A 23,362-nucleotide genomic window follows, 5' to 3' on the forward strand; every position below is an offset into this window, starting at 1 on the left:
CCGGGGACCCCCAGGGGTCCTTGGGAGGGTTCCAGGGGCCCCCAGCAAAAGGAGTTAATCATAGCATCACAATCATTTTAACCATTTTATCCATTTGGCTTGTACATCTGCTATTTTTGAAAACATTTGGAAAAATCTCAAAAATGACATATTGAATATTATATTATTTTAACACAAATCTTCTCTTTAAGAACCACTGGCCTAATGCATACCAAACTGGGGGTCCTTGAACACAAAACGTTAATTAAAACCACTGATATACTGTAAGTGAGTTATACAAGTTTAATTCAGTCTTCATCCGCACACAATGAGCACCCTTTGGCGTTTACCTGGGCAGCAGGGCCACGACCGGCGTGACGACACAGAGCAGGTAGAAGACGGGGTCCTGCAGCAGCCTCTGCATGGTCCAGTAGGGGTTGGAGGGGGAGTAGCAGGTGGGACAGGAGGCGTTGTAACACAGAGCCACCGTGAAGAACAGGGCTATGCTAAAGCAGATGGACAACCAGTTCATCCAGGTCTGCAGGGGGAAAAAACAGGGCATTGAGAACAGGGGGTGGCAGTGGCTCAGGAGGTAGAGCAGTTCGATCCCCAGCTCCGCTTGGGTTAGAGTAGAAGTGTCCTTGAGCGAGACACTGAACCCCTAAGTGTTCCCCCCGACGAGCAGGTTGGTGTCTTGCATGGTTTCCTCTGCCGTCGGTGTGTGAATGGGTGAATGTAATGCACAGTGTAAAGCGCTTTGGATAAAGGCCCTATATAAATGCACCATTTACATTTATTGAGTGATAAACATACCATAGCATTTACTAGAACTGTCTGTCCAAGCCAAACCGTAATCTTCACCACTAACATGCCTGTCCTTAACCCTTTAAGACCTGAGGTCAATTCTATAAATGTTTTCTAAATCCTAACAGTTTTTTGAAAAGAATATTTAAAATATTTAACACATTGGGTGCCAGAGGTTTATTAAAATATTATACGTTGAGTGCCTGCATTTCTTCCATCCACTTGCGTTATACGTTTCGTGCTGTAGCAGCCCCGACGCGGAAGTGCATGTAAACAAAGCGTGCGTGCGAGACGGCGGAGGGTCCCGACTAACGCCTGGAACAATAATATTTCTAACGCGATCCTCCATTGCAGCGTGATCGCCGATCGAAAACGGCTCGTTTCCACCACGTTAAAAAGAAATGGAGATATTAAGCTTTTAGTCAAGGAGATAACATTGAAAACGCCGACCGGAAGGATTTTTGACATGGAGCCAGATCCAGCCTCTTCTTCTCAGAAACTCCTTGGGTGATGTCAAAGTTTCGTTTTAGCGCCCCACGTGGCCCACATGTATAAAAATAGAATTGGGTCAAAAACGGTCCGGACCGTTTTCGGCACTTCTCGTTTGGATCCTCAAAAACGGTCCGGACCGTTTTTGGCATTCAATGTGTTAAAAAAAAAAAATGAGAAAAAAAAATGAAATTTGTTCCAGGGAGTTACTTCCTAGTCAGGGGTGGATAGAGTACTATAGTATTCTACTCTTGTAGAAGTACTGTTAATTGACTTAAATATTACTCAAGTAGAAGTACCATACTTGTGAAACTACTGAAGTAAAAGCACAAAAGTAGCAATTTGAAGACTTTTAGTAACTTAAAGCTACACTACTATGTAACTTTCCTATTCTACGAGCAGTGAGACCAAACACAACCACCCCAAGTTATATAATACACTCTACCATACAGACATAATACAGCTTTAAGTTACTGTACATATAGTTACATCCTGAGCATAATATTTAAATATGAATCCAACCTAGCACCAACCGAATCACTGATGCTCTCTAAAGAGTATCTTTTCTATAAGAAAGCTTTGTAAACCAATTCCTCTCCAAATCACTGATGCTCTCTAAAGAGTATCTTTTCTATAAGAAAGCGTTCTCAAAGATTGCCTGACAAAGGAAAAGAGGTTCAAAGCAAATGTAAATGGGCTACCCTCCTGACTGGACCAGAACAATATAACTGTACGCTACTCTGCAAGAAGAAGAAAATGAAAAAAAGACTGCATACTCCCACACAGCTTTCTGTTTTATTTGTCAGTATTTCGTCCAGACAAGGACATTCACCTTCATCAGGACATGAAGGACAGAAACATTGACAAATAACACAGAGAAATGTGTGTGTAGGAGTATGCAGATTTAATTTTGTGTAAAAGTTCTTACATAAGGGGATTTACTCCCAGCAGCACCACAAACATTTCTGAGTGTGCATATTGATCTCCCTTTACATACTCAATTCTTGCCTTCCCAAAAGTAAGAGTTTACTTAACCACATGAACTCTAGTGTCCCAACTCTGGGGTGTTTCGATGCGTTGTGAGCTTGTAGACCGACAATTTTCCGTGAGGAGATTTGGTGATAAGGGAAGAAAGGACCAGACAAAGTATAGACCCCTGGGGGAAGTACATTGGGTTTAAGTGGTTAAAGTAGAATAACGTATTTTTAGAATGTACATGGAAAAAGATATACAATTACAGTAACAACAGTACTTGTAATTTCCACCCTTTCTATTAGTGACATTGATGCATGGACATTAGCTCTGGCCTGTGATAGAGATCTGACTTTCTTCTGTTGCATGTTGTGTTGGTGCATAAAATGTTTTTGTTAGCTCACCCTTTTCCGCTGTTCATTGTTCTCTTAACAAGCTGCCGACTCATTAGAACAAACATCCAGCCCTTTAAACACAAGACTCACTAATAATGACCACATTGTGGTCAAACTATCCTTTTTTAACTCTTATCCTAACTTTCTTAAAGGCCATATCCAATATCCATATCTCAAAACAAAATTAAACATGAGATTCATAAATATGTTAATGTTTTGAATGTATCTGTTACCAAATTGACTTCTACTATTAATAGATATACTGTAGATCTAGTTTGGAATGGGATTCGTTTAAATTTAGTCCTTCTGTGTTTTCTGTCTGTGTTTTTAATTATGCTGTCTGTCTTATTAGCCAGGTCTCCCTCCAAAAAGAGATTTTTATCTCAATGGTGACTATCCTGGTTAAATAAATAAAAATGTTATGTTTAGCCCATTGACTATGACTCACTGAATACATTACTGCTGTCCATTTTCCAGAGCATACCGTCGTTCGTTAGATTTTCGAGGAAGCCATTGGATTATGTTCATTTCAGTACAGTATGAAAATCAACATGCACAGACTTGAAACTTGCTTGAGGTAGGTAATCCAATATTGGGAACCTTATGACCCCGTAATTTTATGTCAAAGCTACATTGTTGTTGCCATTTAAAGTGTGGATTGATTTGAAAAGGCGAATAGAAATGTTTTAATTCAATGACTATGGAGAAAATGTAAACAAACATGAAATCTAAAATGAAAGGCAATAATGGGAAGATAGCAGATCTACAAGCTAAAAATGCACTGTGATGGGTTGTGAGCTTGTAGATCTGCTATTTGCACTATATTTGAAATAAGGATTAAGTGATTAATTCATAATGTACTTTTTTTTGGTCTTTGAAACGTAGAGTGAAAGTATCTAAAAATACAAATACTCAAGTTAAGTAAAGATACTAAAATGAACTTAAGTACAGTATTAAAGTAAATGTACTTCATTACTGTCCACCACTGGTCCTCACAGATGTAAGGTTACGAAGTAAAATATAAAATCCTCAGTGCTAATTAATCAATTTGTAACTGAGAGTGGGTCCATTGATTACATTTGGTCACTCTCAGAGTTAAACTAACACTGAGATTTTTCCTGTGTAGAAGTACAAGAGTACACACACATTTGAACATGAGACACATAATTAATTACAGGCACACAGCCCACAGTGCAAGGATGAGAGAGAGAGAGAGCGAGAGTGTGGTCCGTGTTCTCACCTTAAATCCCCTTAACTGACTTTCACAGCCATTTACCAGCACACGCATTATTTTCCAGAGCGCCCGGGGCGATGAAGTACCTGCCAGCCGGGCATTTGGCAATGTTTACTTTTAGTCGATGCCGTTCACCGTGAATATGGGGGCCCTCTCTGCCACAAGAGGCCATCATGTCCAGGAAAGGCAGTCAGCGAAAAGGACATTTTTCATGTACAAGAACTTGTCAGGCTAAAAATTTACAGCCGCGGCATAATGGAACCGACCCTAATCCAATGCAGGGCCATAAATTTAAAATGGCTCATGACCAGGACTGCCTTGTGAGATATGCGAAAAGACACACACAGATACAATTCTATGGGATGTAAAAAAAAAACAAAGACGACAGAAAAAAGACAAAGACAGGTATTTTTGGTCACTACTGTGCTTGTGTCAAACGGCGGAGTTGCTGTGTGGTGTCGACAGTTTGCAGAAGGCCCTGGACAGAGGCAGACTTAACTGTCAGGGTGATATATAGGCCCTGATTCTGCACAGCCTTCTGGCTCAATGTAATCAGCCAGAGCTAATGCAGAAGTACAGCCCTGTCAGCCTCCGCACGGCTACACTCGCATAGCCAACATGCTGATTGGAGAGGGCATGAGACAAGAATATAGATGTAAATGTAAAGCTTGATTTATGCTGCGTTGCTGTCGCCGGTGTCGCGCGCGGAAAAGCTTGTAGATCGGCTATTTTCGGTGTATAAATTAAGCATAGGATTCAGGCTTAAGTGAGTACAATGATTGGTTCCATTCTTAGAGGTATACAGATTGATCTGATGTCTATAGAAAAATGTGAATTTGAGTTTTCATGACATAGTGGCAACATATTATATTATATACTTATATCAAGATTCACTCCTGATAACAGTTTTGGACCCGTTTCTTTTTTTTGTTTGTTTGTTTTATGCCCAATCAGTCGATTTCATTAACACATTCCATGCCAGACGTTAATCTCATAATGTACTCACCAGTGCCAACGTGTTATTGTTGTTTTTTTCACGTCGCCATAGATCTTGTTAAAATCCTTAAGATTGAGCCGTGCACTGTCTGTTTACATCCGCGAGATCTCACTGAATCTACCAGTGAAAACTACGTGTCAAACGGAGCTCCATGGTTGTAGTTAGAGCGGATTACGTTAAACAGTGATATGCGAGGAGAAAAAACTACAGGAAGAGAATTGAGTTTCAGTTTCGTCTGTAGAACGAGGGCCGACGTGATCGGCAAAACCGGATCCCAAATAATTCTGTTTCCTGTTTTCAAACCGGAACCGGAAATGGATCAAAAATTTCCGAAAGTGCACCTGGGAAAAAATCAACGCGAATCGGCGGTTCGCGTAGATCTACGCGATTGGCATTCAATGTGTTGTTAACACATTGAGTGCCAGGGCTTTTTTAAAACAGGGTACAGTCGGTGCCTGGATTTTTAACATTTTTTTAACCTTTTTCAAGTAGTCACAAAATATTTTCAGTGATCACCGTCCTCAAGGTGATCCCCTCATTACACACATAGAGGTCTCGTACAATCGGGGGATTTTTTTTTAAAACATTAGGTAATCCGCTCCATAGTTGCAGCCAGTTGAAAATAGTCGAAAATAGTCAAAAATACATATTTTAGAAAATAAGTACACAGGAGCCGAGATACAGGCTTTTGAAGTCATAAGTTAACCAGGAAGTGGATTGGAGTCTAAATCTTCGAAAAATGATATCTCCTGGTGCTGTGAAGAAAAAATAATTAAAAAAAACAAAAAACTGGCACGCAATGTGTTAAAGCTACAATCAAAAAGTTTTACAGTGTCCTTTCCTGATGTGGTAGACCAAACATTTACCACTCAAACAAGAGAAATGTCCCACTTGCTCAGGGGAGATATTGGGCTTATGAGCTTCAGGCAGTACTACTTGTGAGCCTAGTAGGTGTCCTAGCCGATACCAGGATCTAAGTGTCCCAGTAGAAGAGTAGGGAGACCACCCTCCAACCACTGCAGATGTGCTAGTTATATTGTATTGACCTACTCTACCATACACATTGGTTAAAATAATGTTTTATCCTTTAAAATAAATTCTATTTTTAGATTGCAACTTTAACATAAACCGCGACTACTGCTAAATGGAATGTCGCCGATTGAAATGGTCTTCTCTGGGCCACTCACACAGCTACCCTGTGTGTCTACAAACAGTTTAACGCGCGATCCTAAGGTATTTAGCGAGGTCTGTGGCGATGTGAAAAAAACTAAAAAACAACAATAAATCGCTGGCACTGGTGAGTACATTATGATATTAAACTCTGGCATGGAATGTGTTAAACAACAATAACTCCACTTTATCATGTCCTAATGTGAATGAGTGTGTCTTACCCAGGTTTTGGTCTCAATGCCCAAGTGAACCAGGATGGTGAATAAGGCTAGTGTGGTGATGGGAGTTCCCCATGTAAACAGATCCACATCAGAGTCAGCATAGGACTGGAAGAACGAGAGACAGAGACACAGACGGGGACAAAGACAGGATTTGGAGGGGGACAGCGATGGAGAAAGAATGTAGAATCAATCAGCATGGCTCAAGTAAAGCAGGCAACACAAGGCATTATTTCACCATAATCTAAAAATTTCCAATGGACTTGAAAGAAGCAAACTGAACTCACAAAGTAAGGAATGAAGAAGCAGACCAGGCTTTGGTAAAAGGCATCAATCATGTTCATCCAGAACATATATGGCTTGTATTCCTGCAAAGATACAACAAATATGAGCATTTTCATACAAACACATCCACAGCTATGTGGCTAACGTAACTTGTCAGGAAATGGAAAAAAATAAGAGCTCTTGTATGACGTTAGGGTATTGATTTACAAAAAAACACATGCAAAGTTGAATTATGGAGATACAAAGTTTCTGCCTGACAACGACGATATGAAAAATCAATTTATACATAGACCCGTTTAACGATGAGGTTATTGATTATTGATGAACTGTGATCAATAATAACTTTATGTCTTTGAGGCGCACAGTTCTGGGACAGTGCAGTGACATGAATGTGATAACTGGATTTCATAAGCAGCCGGTCCTCAAATGATTCCATTTCCTAGTACCTACACTCCTTTCAGGAGTTTTATGTTTTATACACTCACTGTAGGATATAATATACCAGGCACGACAACACCCACACACACTTTTGTACAGTTGAACACCAACAATTACAGGGGGCTGAAAAACATGGCAGGACAGGTTTACAATGGTGCTGTGAAATCGAGGCGTTCAGAGTACATTCAGAACCTGTTGTTCAGCCCAACTATTAGTGAAAGTGAGTGGGATTTTTGTATCCCATTATGCCAATCATGTGCTTAAAATAGTGGAATAATTAAGGTTGAGATGATGGTGGGAGTAATAACAGGATTTGATAAATTAACCAAATTTGACAAAAATGTGCCAATGACATGCCCAAAATAGGGATGCCAGGCTTAAAGCGGTTAATGTATTATAAAATAAATATGTACGCAGCCATACTGCAGATGCTGCATCCGCTAGTAAAGGATTAAAGCTCTCCAGTCAAAGTTAAGGGATACTTGTGTCAAGCAGGTGCATAAATCCAGGCATGCTAAGCTAGGTAGGGCTAACGATGTATATTTTAAAAACTACTTAGTTTTTCATTGCAACCTCAAAACCCAAACCAAAATCCACCAAAATTCTTTCAAGATATAAAGCAATGCTTAATATAATAAAAAAAATCCCTGGTACACCAAGGCCTCTTTTAGCTTATTGCTTTTATTTAACGATGCCGAATAGGGGTGGACGGACCTCTGAGTTCTGCCCGTTCATGTAGAGCTGAGGTAGTTGCTGGAGGGTCTCGGCAGTCACGTCCTTGTCCAGAGTGCCGGTGATGAGTTGTGGGAAGGCAGAGAACATCAGGTTGAAGAAGATAAGATACCACTGATCTACCATGGCTGAACCTGAGAATCCACAGTAGAACTGATACCAGAAGATGAGGGCCACAAACATCTGTGGGAAACGAAGGCCAAAACAAAGCAGGGAATGAATACATAGTACAGCACGACAAGACTGACCAAAAACAAAACATTTACGGTACACATTCATTCCCATGCTCTCGTCCAGTAGCTTCCACTCCATATTTTAAGATGACAATTAACCAAATGGAAATCGTTACGGTCAGGTGGAAACCTTGTATGTCCAAGGTAAATAACCTGCTCCAAAGTTAGTCTCTTGTTAATACTTTTTATTGGTTCAACATTTTCAAAATGTTTTAAAAATAACAGAAATAGCTGATCTACAAGCTCACAACGCATCACTTCATGACACAACTACAAATTGTGAACTCGTAGATCGGCTATTTTCTCAACTTTTTGTGTGACAGTCTTGTACGACGAAGTAGGGTGTAAATTACAAAAAAACATAAAAAGTTGAAATATGGAGATACAAGGTATCTGCCCCACAGCAACGTAACGTCACATTACACTCAGTCGACTCGCAACTCAAGGTTGTGCTAAAGTTTCACATGATACTGTACACATGTCTGCAGCTGGGCCGTAACTTGGAACCTCTCCATTATTAAACATAATGCAACTATTAGCAGACCCAAATCTGAACATCCTTTGTAGGCCTGACCTCTGGTAGTCGACTGCCAATCTCTTAGTCAAATTATAAAAAAGATATTAAGGCTATAATCCTTTGTTGTTTTATAGCCTGTCATGATGTTAGCCATGTTAACAGTGAAATCCTAAGAATTGTGAACTTTGTACAGGTAAAAAAATGTTTTTTGACGGACTTGCAGCATTGCTAGCGGCTAGTACCCTACTAGGATTGGCTCCTGTATTATCTATGGAAGTATGCAGTGTATTCTCATGACAACGTAAATGTTTAGAATTGTTAGATTATTTCATGACACTGGGGCCCACACAGGGAGTACGTATAACATACATGCAGATTCAAAGTCAAACAGAGCTCAGACATTCTGGTCTTGTACGAAATGTTCAGTCAACATGAACACATGTGACATGAACAAATGATACGACTTCACTTGGTATGCAGAGCAGTGGTTCTCAAACGTTTCAGGTCAAGGACCGCAACAGTTATATGTATTTGGCCGTGGACCCCTATCTGAAAGGATTTTGTGCCAGTACCCCAATAGAGAATATTTGTGCGAAAAAAGGTTCTGCGATGCAACATGCGATTGTGATTCTGTAGATTTTTAGAGAGCAGACTTTAGACAGCCACGATATGGCTAAAAAGGACCTTACAGCATTCTTGTAGAAGAAATAGAGGATCATGTTGGCCAGTCTGGAGTAGCACCAGTGGCCGTGGACCAACAGCAGCTTCTGAAGGTACTGGAAGCGAGGGAGAGCAAAGTCACTTGCCATCACTGCCTGCAGAGGAACAGAAGGAAGCAATTATTCTCACACCATGTTCTTCATTCTATTTCATAGTTTTTCCTTCTTTTGACCACAATTGTTTGTTGCTTTTCTGCCTTAACTTATTGTAATTCTGATTTTATGCATTGGTGTTTTTATCAGATATGATTTGAGGTGTCTTTGATTATTATGAAAAGCACAATACACTTTTTAAAATGTATTATCACATACATAGCTTTTATTTCACCTGGGTCAGGGGAGTGATTAAAGTTCAGAGAGGGAGAAAACAGTGTACTTGGTCAGCTGCCGTATCTGCTGTAGGGATAATACAGCAGCTGATCAATCAGCACAAGCTAAAGCCAAGAGCTGATGCGGCCGCTGATCAGTGCAAGCTAAAGTACCACCTCTGAAGGAGCTCACCACTCAGCTGCCATACACGGTTGTTATGGATGGTTTGGAAGCCTAGCATTCCTATTGTGGAAAAGTCATAGTGGGTGAACATTCAGTGAAAATTGGTTAACATTCAGCGACAATAGCCGATCAACAAGCTTGCAACACATTGTGAGCTTGTAGATCAGCTATTTTTGGTGAAGAGATTTGGTGTAGAGGGAAAAAAGGAGGGGACCAAGTATAGACCCCTGGGGGACCCCGGTCAACGAATATAGGGTTGAAGTGGTTAATTCACAGCTGAGGAGACACTGGAGTTTATTCGGGAACAAAGGAACCAAATTACAGAGCAGAAAACGGTGACCATCGACTGTTCACAGAATGACAGTATAATGGCGTTGTCCGTGTTTTTCACACGGACAACGGGCCTCCACACACACACACACACGGAATCCCAGCGGGACTACCATTTCTTTTGCTGGGGCAGTTCCTCATTGACCGTAACGTTAATTTATTCATTCAATTAAAGTGGTGATCAAATGCTATTTTCTCCTAGTCTTTGTGAATAAATAAGGCTGTGGGTAGTATGTGATAAACAAATTATTGGCCAGCATTTGTCATTGCCCTCGGTATCCAACCTCGGACTCTGGCTGCTTTTGATATGCCGGCGAATGCCCGGGTGATAATCTGTATTTATTATCATTATTATTACAATAATAAATCTTTTCTCTTTCCCCATTTCTCTGTCTCTCTCACACACCCATCAACTTCAAAATGGCTGCTCCTGCTGCATTTCTACACCTCTATTAAATAAATCTTTTCACAAGAATAATCTCCCATAAATGGAGCTGTCCAGCTTTTGAGGATTCATCGTTGCAATAGCAGCGTGTTTGTGGTTGTCAGTCTCCATCAATCAGGATACAAAACAATAGTCTCCCAGAAGTCTACTTGTTTAATAACCTGCATTTCAAAATGATCCCTGTAACCTTTGATAAAACGGCTCAAACTGTCAACCTTAACTGTCGACAAGAAAGATAACAGCAGATGCCTCATTGTACAGCAATTTAGTTTCTGCTGCGCTCTAATAACGGAGCTTAAACGACTACATGGGGATGGAGCTCCTAATAGAAAGCAGGGCCTGTTAATCATAATGCGACATTTGCTGGGGGTTTGAGTGCAGGGGGGGAGAAAGAAAAAGTGCATCTCAGCACACTCCGGACTCCCGAGGAGGGAGTGACTGCCGCCTCATTAAGACCAAATTTTATTAACAATGATTAATCTAGCGACCCAGTTAAGGAAGGGATATTGAGCCTTAAACAGATGTGCCACGCTGCGGCTCGCCCTGGAAAGCCCTGCCTGGGAAGTTAATTGGACGGCTCCATCATTGCTATGCACGATCACCCTTCCCGGAACATTGTGTTAGCGAAATGTTCAGTGGAGGAAGGGTCAACAGCGCTGCCCTTCCCCGCTGCAGAAGCGGATACCTCAGCAGTGGCATTGGAGGTGGCCTTACAAAGCTGGGCGGAGCGGCGGTGGAGTGCAGCGCTCTCAGCAGGACATGGGCACAACGAGGGAGCCCTGACCCTCCTTGATACCGCGGACATAAAAGGGGATCCAATTTGGAGCTGTGTGTTAACGCCTATAGAGGCAGGTACATTAGGGATGGAAAAACACACAGCTTGGGGAAATGAAAGCTGTTTGCAATTCAAGAGAACGGCTGAATCCACCTTTTTCCAAGAGGATGCAGCCTGCGCTTCCTTTTAACTGTACATGCATTCTCTTTATGCATTCAATTTCAAGGACACTGGCACAGGCCACAGTTTCATTTACAACCGTTTTATAAAATTACACTCTCCAGTCTCCACTGTCTCTTTTTCCATTTCTCATGTCCGCCACTCCAGGACCACCCTGCCTGGATTTCAGTGGTGGACAGTAACTAAGTATATTTTCTTGAGTACTGTCATTAAAGCGGCACTATGTAATTTCTTTTTTAATTAATAAAATTAAATTTTGTCCAATATGTATGGCAGAGTATGTTAACTCTCCAAAATTAATTGTAAAAAAAGTGCTTAGGAGCCGAGATACAGCCTTTTTCAGTAAATAGTTAAAGAAGAAGTGAATGGAGCAGCAAATCTTCAAATCATCATATCTTGGGTTCTGAACATGTTTTTTTTTAACATGTTTGAACATCATGAACATGTTTTTTTTCTGATTTCTTTTTCTTCTTTTTTTTTGACGTATTTGACGTATTGTGGCACACGGGGCGTTAGGCCTCATGACGTATTTGACGTATTGTGGCACTGAAAGAGTTAATACATTATAAGTTATACAACTGGGGTGTTTCCCTCCTCTTCTAATGAGACACTTAGATCATGTCAAAGGTCATGTCTCACCTAGACACAGGATCTGACTACTACATTTCTAGGTAGGTAAAAGGTACATTGTGAATTATTTTTTGGAAAATCATCTGTAATTTGAATACTCAAGTATTTTTAAAAGCATGTACTTTTGAATACTTAAGTATTTAAAGTATAAGCAAGTACTCCAGTAATTTCACTCAGAGCCAACTTTCACTTGTAGTTGAGTAATATTTGACCAGGAGTATCTATACTTTGACTCAATTACTGGGGTTGAGCACTTTGTCCACCACTGGTGGGTTTCTCCTTACCTGCATCCCCTCCTGTCCCGAGATGCCCACGCCCACGTCAGCCACCTGGATCATGCTGACATCATTAGCCCCGTCACCTGAGATTAATGCGCGGAGAGGGGGTGAGGGGGAAGAGAGAGAGAGAGAATGTCCTCAAGCGGGGAAAACTGCTTTCACAGCGCATTGCAAACCATATGTCACACAGAACAATAAACCACACCTACAGTATCACCTACAGGTTTTCTGATAAGTTATTGTTTACACGTTATTTAGTGCAGTTGGGGTATGATCTCTAGAGTCATTCTCAACCAATATTTCGAATCTATGACATTTAATTAACACTGTAAGGCTAAGCACACTCTACACATCTGCAGTGTTTTTACATCCCCCCTTTTATGTCCCTGAACATCTGGATGCTCAAGTCAAACATTTGAATGTAAATGTTTCTTTTGCTTCCGTATCTGTTCTACGCTCTGCTTGCATACCGCTGTTCCTGCAAAATAACATTTAAAATTTCAACACCACAGGAAAGACAGCAACTGCAAAACTTCACAATGTACCAAAACCTAAGCTCGAAGTTCAGCAAATTAATCAGGGAATCAGTAACCACAGAGTACAGAAAAATATATAAATGATCAATAAATATTGAGCACAGGGGAACAATACTATAATGTATCATCAATGGGATGTTAGCAATGGTCAAATGGCCTATTCATAGACTGATGCCCACATTTATCATGAAATGATACCAATGATGAGGTCATTAGATACAATTTCTATTTGCATCTATTTTTAGTATTAAGACACACATTTCTAATTTATTTGCCGGCAGGCCATACAGCAGAGACACAAGAAAGAGAGGGGTACAACATGGTCCTCGGTCGGATTCTAAACCCAGGACGCCGGCACCATGTGGCTGAACCACCATGATACCGGTGCTGTGTGCAATATGTTCACCTATATTGGGGAGTGGTAAATCCACGGATCTTTAAGGATGCGCATGTGTTGTGGAAAGATTCTGCTTCGGTTAGTGGCATCCAGCCTGCTGAGATGCCAAACAGGCTCTCAGGGTACAGCTGGTGCTCAACGACCATGTTTACCACCACCGGCATGTCAGTAATACTCAGGATACTCAATTTCTCAGTCCATAAGCTGCTGCATGTAAACACAACATCCCATTTACAGTAAACTGGATAATATGAGCAACATTAAAGTAGCAATGTCATCTGAAAGTCTGGCAGAAGAGGAGTCTAGGAAGATTTTCTGAAGCTTAAAGCTGCAGTACATAACTTAATTTAATGACTACAATTTTATGTTAACCAATCTGTAGAGTAGAATATGTTAATACAATAATACTCGTACATCTGCACTGGTTGGAGGTGGTCTCCCTGCTCTTCCCTTGAGACATTTAGACCCTGGTGTCGGGTAGGTCATCTACTGGTTGTGCCTGAAGCTCATAAGCGTAATATCTCCCCCGGCCAAGTGGGGATTCTGCCTTTGGAAGTAATTGGAAGAAATGTAGTCTCCCACGTGGGAGACCCGAGTTCAAATCCCGCGTAGGAGGACATGACACTTACAGACTGCAGCATTCATTTATATTCCAGCGCGCGAAGGTGTCACTTGCAGAAACGCCGTCATACTATGTAGTATACATTAGGCTTAAAGGGGAAGACCACTCATTTTCAACATTGAACTATGTCTTTAATACACCTTAGAGCTGTTGTGTGGAAATAAGAAAAAAGTCCCCCCCCCCTTCTGTGTTGCCTAGAAAAGGATAATTGATTGAGGTCATGTGATCAGTGACATACGCAGGGTGTACTTTTGGCTCCGCCCCCTCAGCCAAAAGTACACCCTGCGTATGTCACTGATCACATTTTTTCTTATTTCCACACAACAGCTCTAAGGTGTATTAAAGACATACCGGTAGTTCAATGTTGAAAATGAGTGGTCTTCCCCTTTAAGTCTATATAGGCTTAAGAGTTATTTTGGTTGTGTTTTGAACAACTTGGAGCCTCTACTGACAGTCTCTATAAATGGTAGCGCTCTGTGGTTGTCGAAAGATCACTATGCCAGGTTATTCCGGGGTATCTATCAGCTTGCTCGTCTCTCCTGTGATGGGGCTGGTTTTCACTCCATTTTGAGCTAAAGATGGTTTACTGCAACAGCAGGTGGTGATGTGGGAGATGAAGTGTGTGTAGTGAGGGAGGGTGTTATTGTTGCCACAGTAAGTATTGCCAGAGCCGTGCCGGTCACGCATTTTTATTTCTTATTGAAAAGGAGAGTGGGTGAGTGCCACTCACTGCCCTTATTATTATTTATTTTATTTTATGTTATTTTATTGAGACAGACAGTTAGAAAGCTGCAAGGAAGACAGTGCATGGGAGGAACAGGAAAGAAGGCTCTGGTGGGATTTGGTCCCCATCCAGCCCTGGCACATGTGGTTTCTGCCCGAGATGGGAGCCTTTAGCTGAGCTCCACTACACTACACTACAGTATGTCTGGCCCAGCCTTCTGGGAACTACTGGAGGCAGGTGACGCTGTCGCTAGCACACAGTAAAATCCTCAGTGTTAGTTTAATGCCAAACCTATTTGTACACTCTCAGAGTAAAAATGAACACTGAGGATTCTACTCTGCAGGGACTCACATTAGACAGTTGGCTTTTTTTGGCATGTGAAAAAGTCCACACTTGCTGTTAATTTAATAATTCTGCAGAAGTTTTTTTTCCTTTCATTTTAAATCTAGATGAATGACTTGGCAACCTAAATACATAAATACAATGACTCAGAATATTAGCAGCTGCAGTTATTACTTATACATAAAGACATTGAAACCATATTCCTGAAGGCGGAGACTCCTCTAATACTTAGGATAGTTATCCTCCTGTGTACCTTGAATCTCCAACAAACCTTATTTGACCAAAAATTGCCCTGAAGGCAAAAGTGACACAGCCATTGTAATACAGATGGGCTATGATGTAATGTTAGTTCATACAGTACTCTTGGCATTAAAACTATGCACTTTCCCCCTGATCTAATCTTTTGTGACTACTCTCTGGTTAACCAGCTCAGTAGCCTCTTTTAAATCTCCATTAACACATTGACCGCCAGAGGTTAATCTCATAATGTACTCACCAGTGCCAACGTTTTATTGTTGTTTTTTGTTTTTTTCACGTCGCCATAGATCTTGTTAAAATCCTTAAGATTGAGCTGTGCACTGTTTGTAAACATCGCGGACATCTCCCTGCGTCTACCAGTCCAAACCACGTGTCAAACGGAGCCGCCATGTTTGAGTTCTGATCGTTTATGTTAACATGGGAAATGCGAGGATGAAAAACGACATGTTTACAGGGGCTTTTACAGGGTTTTTTGTGTACGACTTAGAATGGACAGACGGGAAACAAAAAACGTGATCGCACTTCCGGTCGACATCGGGTGGTGTTACACTGAAAATGGTCCCCCTAGAAAATTAAAAAACAAAAAAATTCGAAAAAAAAGGAAAAAGCACCACAGCCCGTAGGCTACGGGATCGGCGCTTAACCGTTGGATTTAACGGCCCGTAGAACTACGGGCCCGGCGGTAAATGTGTTAAAGGGATACTAGGTAACTTTGCAGATCTGTGTTTGTACACACACACACACTCCCCCCTCCCCTCTCTGACAGGTATCAAAGTGATTGCCGTCTTTGATGCATTCATTGATTAGAGAGAGCACTAACGAGTTTGACACTTCTATGGCCCTTTCAATCAACTCAGTGCACAACCCCTTCGAAGTTCAAAGGGATCAATTAAGAGCTCCAGCCGAGCCCCCCCCCCCTCTCCCCCCACAGACTTTTCAGTCCCTGCAAGGGATGAATGTCAACATAAACCGTGGAATGTCAACATAAACAGTGGAATGTCAACATAAACAGTGGAACAAAACCAAAATACAGCCAAAGGGATGTGTCTTTCTGCAGGAAAACACACCTGCATAATTATATAGTGGCCGATAGCTGGAAAAAATGCAAAATAATAATAATAATTAATTTATGCTCAAAAGTTACCTAGTCTCCCTTTAAGGGTGCAGTGACTGCAGTCACACCAAACTTTGATTCTGCCTATATGTGGCGGATTCTGCCAATGCTTTTCAATGGGAACGGAGTGGTTTTTTTCCATTTACGATTTCCACAAAAACATATGGACATATGGTCACCATGGATACTAGCTATGTCCAAAACATTTTAAGTTAATTCATTTGAATGGTATCGTTGTGTATTTTTTAGTTTTCTTTTATTATAACAGATTGGGCTGTCATGATATTTTAATGTAAAGTTAGATAAGAGAGTGTAGACAGGCCTAGCCTGGTAAACCCTCCCTCCGGAAATCTAATTTCCATTTGATTCCAGAAGTGAGTCTGGCATGATCGCCCATTCTGCAATAGTGGCTGTGGGCTGGAGTTGGGCGGGAGTAATACCGTTCAGCCAATTGCAGTGCATTTTTACCACCTTCAGAGTAATGTGACGCAACGGGACTTTTGAGATGGCCATGCCCAAAATAGGTTGCCTTATTCGGATACATGCGTGTCACTGCCCGCCCCTGCCGGTTCTCTGAATTTTCATTCTTAAATAGGCTCTGTCATGATTAATTGACCACATATATGAAGTTAAACAACTAAATTCTATCCAAACGATATCTTATAAGTAAATTCCGTGCCTCAAAAAAGAAGTTTGAGAGCGTTTTAAAACCGAAAATAAAAAGTAGAAACTGCCCACAGAAACAATGGCTGCCGTTCGTGTTTGGTCGGCTGCACTCAGGCTGCACTCGGGTCCATTCGGGCTCACTCAAACTCGCCACCTGATTGGCCAACTTTTGCTGTCAATCACAGAACGATGAGCGACGACGCTGATAGGCTCGTTTTTTTGGTAATGCGCTAGAAACGCCCATACAAGCCTTCATGCCAGACTCACTTCTGGAATCAAATGGAAATGAGATTTCCGGAGGGAGGGTTTACCAGGCTATAGACAGGCCTATCAACTGAGCCAAAATACGAATTACATGACCAATGTCTCTGATGTTTTGTTACGTTTCTTTTAATCTTCTGATTTTGTTTTGGTGGTGGGGGTGTCAATTAAAAGGATCGCTTAATAATAAATAAAAACACCTTAAATATTTTTTTCATTTTAGAAATAGTACGTCTTTTACTGGATAATATGAGCAACATTAAAGTAGCAATGTCATCTGAAAGTCTGGCAGAAGAGGAGTCTAGGAAGATTTTCTGAAGCTTAAAGCTGCAGTACATAACTTAATTTAATGACTACAATTTTATGTTAACCAATCTGTAGAGTAGAATATGTTAATACAATAATACTCGTACATCTGCACTGGTTGGAGGTGGTCTCCCTGCTCTTCCCTTGAGACATTTAGACCCTGGTGTCGGGTAGGTCATCTACTGGTTGTGCCTGAAGCTCATAAGCGTAATATCTCCCCCGGCCAAGTGGGGATTCTGCCTTTGGAAGTAATTGGAAGAAATGTAGTCTCCCACGTGGGAGACCCGAGTTCAAATCCCGCGTAGGAGGACATGACACTTACAGACTGCAGCATTCATTTATATTCCAGCGCGCGAAGGTGTCACTTGCAGAAACGCCGTCATACTATGTAGTATACATTAGGCTTAAAGGGGAAGACCACTCATTTTCAACATTGAACTATGTCTTTAATACACCTTAGAGCTGTTGTGTGGAAATAAGAAAAAAGTCCCCCCCCCCTTCTGTGTTGCCTAGAAAAGGATAATTGATTGAGGTCATGTGATCAGTGACATACGCAGGGTGTACTTTTGGCTCCGCCCCCTCAGCCAAAAGTACACCCTGCGTATGTCACTGATCACATTTTTTCTTATTTCCACACAACAGCTCTAAGGTGTATTAAAGACATACCGGTAGTTCAATGTTGAAAATGAGTGGTCTTCCCCTTTAAGTCTATATAGGCTTAAGAGTTATTTTGGTTGTGTTTTGAACAACTTGGAGCCTCTACTGACAGTCTCTATAAATGGTAGCGCTCTGTGGTTGTCGAAAGATCACTATGCCAGGTTATTCCGGGGTATCTATCAGCTTGCTCGTCTCTCCTGTGATGGGGCTGGTTTTCACTCCATTTTGAGCTAAAGATGGTTTACTGCAACAGCAGGTGGTGATGTGGGAGATGAAGTGTGTGTAGTGAGGGAGGGTGTTATTGTTGCCACAGTAAGTATTGCCAGAGCCGTGCCGGTCACGCATTTTTATTTCTTATTGAAAAGGAGAGTGGGTGAGTGCCACTCACTGCCCTTATTATTATTTATTTTATTTTATGTTATTTTATTGAGACAGACAGTTAGAAAGCTGCAAGGAAGACAGTGCATGGGAGGAACAGGAAAGAAGGCTCTGGTGGGATTTGGTCCCCATCCAGCCCTGGCACATGTGGTTTCTGCCCGAGATGGGAGCCTTTAGCTGAGCTCCACTACACTACACTACAGTATGTCTGGCCCAGCCTTCTGGGAACTACTGGAGGCAGGTGACGCTGTCGCTAGCACACAGTAAAATCCTCAGTGTTAGTTTAATGCCAAACCTATTTGTACACTCTCAGAGTAAAAATGAACACTGAGGATTCTACTCTGCAGGGACTCACATTAGACAGTTGGCTTTTTTTGGCATGTGAAAAAGTCCACACTTGCTGTTAATTTAATAATTCTGCAGAAGTTTTTTTTCCTTTCATTTTAAATCTAGATGAATGACTTGGCAACCTAAATACATAAATACAATGACTCAGAATATTAGCAGCTGCAGTTATTACTTATACATAAAGACATTGAAACCATATTCCTGAAGGCGGAGACTCCTCTAATACTTAGGATAGTTATCCTCCTGTGTACCTTGAATCTCCAACAAACCTTATTTGACCAAAAATTGCCCTGAAGGCAAAAGTGACACAGCCATTGTAATACAGATGGGCTATGATGTAATGTTAGTTCATACAGTACTCTTGGCATTAAAACTATGCACTTTCCCCCTGATCTAATCTTTTGTGACTACTCTCTGGTTAACCAGCTCAGTAGCCTCTTTTAAATCTCCATTAACACATTGACCGCCAGAGGTTAATCTCATAATGTACTCACCAGTGCCAACGTTTTATTGTTGTTTTTTGTTTTTTTCACGTCGCCATAGATCTTGTTAAAATCCTTAAGATTGAGCTGTGCACTGTTTGTAAACATCGCGGACATCTCCCTGCGTCTACCAGTCCAAACCACGTGTCAAACGGAGCCGCCATGTTTGAGTTCTGATCGTTTATGTTAACATGGGAAATGCGAGGATGAAAAACGACATGTTTACAGGGGCTTTTACAGGGTTTTTTGTGTACGACTTAGAATGGACAGACGGGAAACAAAAAACGTGATCGCACTTCCGGTCGACATCGGGTGGTGTTACACTGAAAATGGTCCCCCTAGAAAATTAAAAAACAAAAAAATTCGAAAAAAAAGGAAAAAGCACCACAGCCCGTAGGCTACGGGATCGGCGCTTAACCGTTGGATTTAACGGCCCGTAGAACTACGGGCCCGGCGGTAAATGTGTTAAAGGGATACTAGGTAACTTTGCAGATCTGTGTTTGTACACACACACACACTCCCCCCTCCCCTCTCTGACAGGTATCAAAGTGATTGCCGTCTTTGATGCATTCATTGATTAGAGAGAGCACTAACGAGTTTGACACTTCTATGGCCCTTTCAATCAACTCAGTGCACAACCCCTTCGAAGTTCAAAGGGATCAATTAAGAGCTCCAGCCGAGCCCCCCCCCCCTCTCCCCCCACAGACTTTTCAGTCCCTGCAAGGGATGAATGTCAACATAAACCGTGGAATGTCAACATAAACAGTGGAATGTCAACATAAACAGTGGAACAAAACCAAAATACAGCCAAAGGGATGTGTCTTTCTGCAGGAAAACACACCTGCATAATTATATAGTGGCTGATAGCTGGAAAAAATGCAAAATAATAATAATAATTAATTTATGCTCAAAAGTTACCTAGTCTCCCTTTAAGGGTGCAGTGACTGCAGTCACACCAAACTTTGATTCTGCCTATATGTGGCGGATTCTGCCAATGCTTTTCAATGGGAACGGAGTGGTTTTTTTCCATTTACGATTTCCACAAAAACATATGGACATATGGTCACCATGGATACTAGCTATGTCCAAAACATTTTAAGTTAATTCATTTGAATGGTATCGTTGTGTATTTTTTAGTTTTCTTTTATTATAACAGATTGGGCTGTCATGATATTTTAATGTAAAGTTAGATAAGAGAGTGTAGACAGGCCTAGCCTGGTAAACCCTCCCTCCGGAAATCTAATTTCCATTTGATTCCAGAAGTGAGTCTGGCATGATCGCCCATTCTGCAATAGTGGCTGTGGGCTGGAGTTGGGCGGGAGTAATACCGTTCAGCCAATTGCAGTGCATTTTTACCACCTTCAGAGTAATGTGACGCAACGGGACTTTTGAGATGGCCATGCCCAAAATAGGTTGCCTTATTCGGATACATGCGTGTCACTGCCCGCCCCTGCCGGTTCTCTGAATTTTCATTCTTAAATAGGCTCTGTCATGATTAATTGACCACATATATGAAGTTAAACAACTAAATTCTATCCAAACGATATCTTATAAGTAAATTCCGTGCCTCAAAAAAGAAGTTTGAGAGCGTTTTAAAACCGAAAATAAAAAGTAGAAACTGCCCACAGAAACAATGGCTGCCGTTCGTGTTTGGTCGGCTGCACTCAGGCTGCACTCGGGTCCATTCGGGCTCACTCAAACTCGCCACCTGATTGGCCAACTTTTGCTGTCAATCACAGAACGATGAGCGACGACGCTGATAGGCTCGTTTTTTTGGTAATGCGCTAGAAACGCCCATACAAGCCTTCATGCCAGACTCACTTCTGGAATCAAATGGAAATGAGATTTCCGGAGGGAGGGTTTACCAGGCTATAGACAGGCCTATCAACTGAGCCAAAATACGAATTACATGACCAATGTCTCTGATGTTTTGTTACGTTTCTTTTAATCTTCTGATTTTGTTTTGGTGGTGGGGGTGTCAATTAAAAGGATCGCTTAATAATAAATAAAAACACCTTAAATATTTTTTTCATTTTAGAAATAGTACGTCTTTCACTCAATAGGGACCTCTCCCGTCGCAAGTTGATGATGTCATTTGTCCATGTGTGGTCCAGCCCTATGGAATGCATATGCTAATAAAAAACAACTTAATACTTCCTAGGGTTAATGTGAGCATCAAAGCAATATTTAAAACTTTTTATTAGCACATGCATTCCATACATTCCATAGGGCTGGACCACACATCATCAACTTGCGACAGGATTTGTCCCTATTGAGTGAAAGATGAACTATTTCTAAAATGAATAATGTTAATTTTAGTTATAGAGGGTAATTATGTATTAAGGCATATAAGGCTTATTAGCCAGGCCCCCTAGTGGTTATGGCCCTAAGCGACCACTTATATTGCTTATAGCAGCGGCCGGCCCTGACTGTTGTTGTATATACGGAAATAAATTGTATGATGAATTTCATGGAATAAATCAAAAGTTAAACAAATAGAAGCATTGGCAGAATCCACCGCCGCAAAGTTCGGTGTGGCTGCACCTTAAAAACGTATTTCTGTATATAATGTTTTTCTTTAAACAGGTTTAAGCTCTTAACGTGGCTTGGGTCTTTTCTGCATACTGTTTTATAAAGTTTGAGTTATTTATTTTAATCAGCTTTTATTGCTTGACTGTTATTGTCTGTTTTCATTTGCTCCTTTTGTTTGCACTGTTCTATTTTTGTGTGTTTTTACCCATTTTATTTCTTTGTAAAAAACGATTGGATTTTTACGTTGTGTAGTATAGAGTGCATACATACGCACTCATCTCCTGGCCGGCATATTGTGCTTATTTGTGCGTTGCTCCCCCGCCACCAACAGAGCAGCGATTCATAATTCAGAACAACCTTCGCTGCTGTTCACTTTGGCTTAATGACACAGTAGCATAATAGAGGTGTCATCAAGTGACTTATGGCTGTCTTTCCTGTGTTGGCTGTGTGTTTGTTAGCGTTGCACTGGGGGACAGTCCTGTGTTGTTGTTTTTTTGTCTGCCAAGCGCTTTTCCTGTCATTGCTGTGTTAGCATTAACTTGGAGTGGCTTAGTGGAGACACGGGAGAGCTAGCACGCCCACACAGTAAAATCCTGTGTTCATTCAGCTCTGAAAGTGTACTAATGGAACCAAATGGACCTGTACGGGTCCATTTGGTTCCAATTGTACACTATCAGAGTTAAATGAACACTCACGATTTTACTGTGTAGCTTCTCTCTCTCGCTCCCTGGTGGCTCTTGTTTGCCCTCAACACACACTCTCCCACCCCTTAGACCCCCCCCCCCGCACGCACACACACACACACACACACACGTGGCAGGCGTTTTCAGAAGCGCTATTATTCACCATGTTATTCACATGTACACAGTAAGATCCCCTGTGTTACTTGAACTCTTGATAGTATAGAAATTAACCCAAAGGGTCCATTTAGGACCCATGCATACATGACTTGGGTCTCTGGTTTAAACATGTATGCCCAGTACACACAGACACACCAACAAATAGACTCTGCAAAGAATATGTACAGCTCTAAGGCCTACAAAGAAAGTACTGTATGGACAGCCTGGTACAAAGTCAGTACAGTATGGTACAGTATTCTAAAATGAATGAATAATATGGAAACTTACATATTTACACTTTTTTCACTCTGTCATTTCGTCTCAAGGCGATTAAGGATTCAATATAAAACTTAATTGCAAAGTTACATTTATAGATAGGCTACTAGTCTTGAGTTAATCATGTGAAACACAAGTACGTCTTGTGCAAAACATTCATAGATTGAGATCATGTACAGACAGGCTGTGGTTGCTGCACACGTGTGTTAGATTTGTGAGTGAGAGGTGTCCCACTTTCTCTTTGAATTCTGACGAGAGAAGCTTGGCAACGAACACAGGCTCCTTTTCACCAACTTCGCCTTTTAACACCAT

At 41.3% G+C, this 23,362-nt stretch overlaps 2 protein-coding genes across 2 annotated transcripts in view; one reads left to right on the forward strand and one right to left on the reverse strand.

Annotated features, from left to right (window-relative positions):
* tprg1 (tumor protein p63 regulated 1) overlaps window positions 1-23,362 on the forward strand; it is a 701,399-nt gene that overhangs the window by 329,035 nt on the left and 349,002 nt on the right. The window lies entirely within an intron of this gene.
* Window positions 1-23,362, reverse strand: part of atp10a (ATPase phospholipid transporting 10A) — a 65,907-nt gene that overhangs the window by 4,216 nt on the left and 38,329 nt on the right. The window contains exons 15-20 of the mRNA XM_080431045.1: window positions 12,319-12,395; window positions 9,153-9,278; window positions 7,696-7,896; window positions 6,546-6,626; window positions 6,262-6,366; window positions 330-517 (exon numbers count right to left, since the gene is read on the reverse strand). Coding sequence (XP_080287171.1) covers window positions 330-517; window positions 6,262-6,366; window positions 6,546-6,626; window positions 7,696-7,896; window positions 9,153-9,278; window positions 12,319-12,395 — 778 coding nt within the window. The remainder of the gene's footprint in view (window positions 1-329; window positions 518-6,261; window positions 6,367-6,545; window positions 6,627-7,695; window positions 7,897-9,152; window positions 9,279-12,318; window positions 12,396-23,362) is intronic.

Source organism: Gymnoscopelus braueri, assembly GCF_963280865.1.
Source record: "Gymnoscopelus braueri genome assembly, chromosome: 6".
NCBI classification, from domain to species: domain Eukaryota; kingdom Metazoa; phylum Chordata; class Actinopteri; order Myctophiformes; family Myctophidae; genus Gymnoscopelus; species Gymnoscopelus braueri.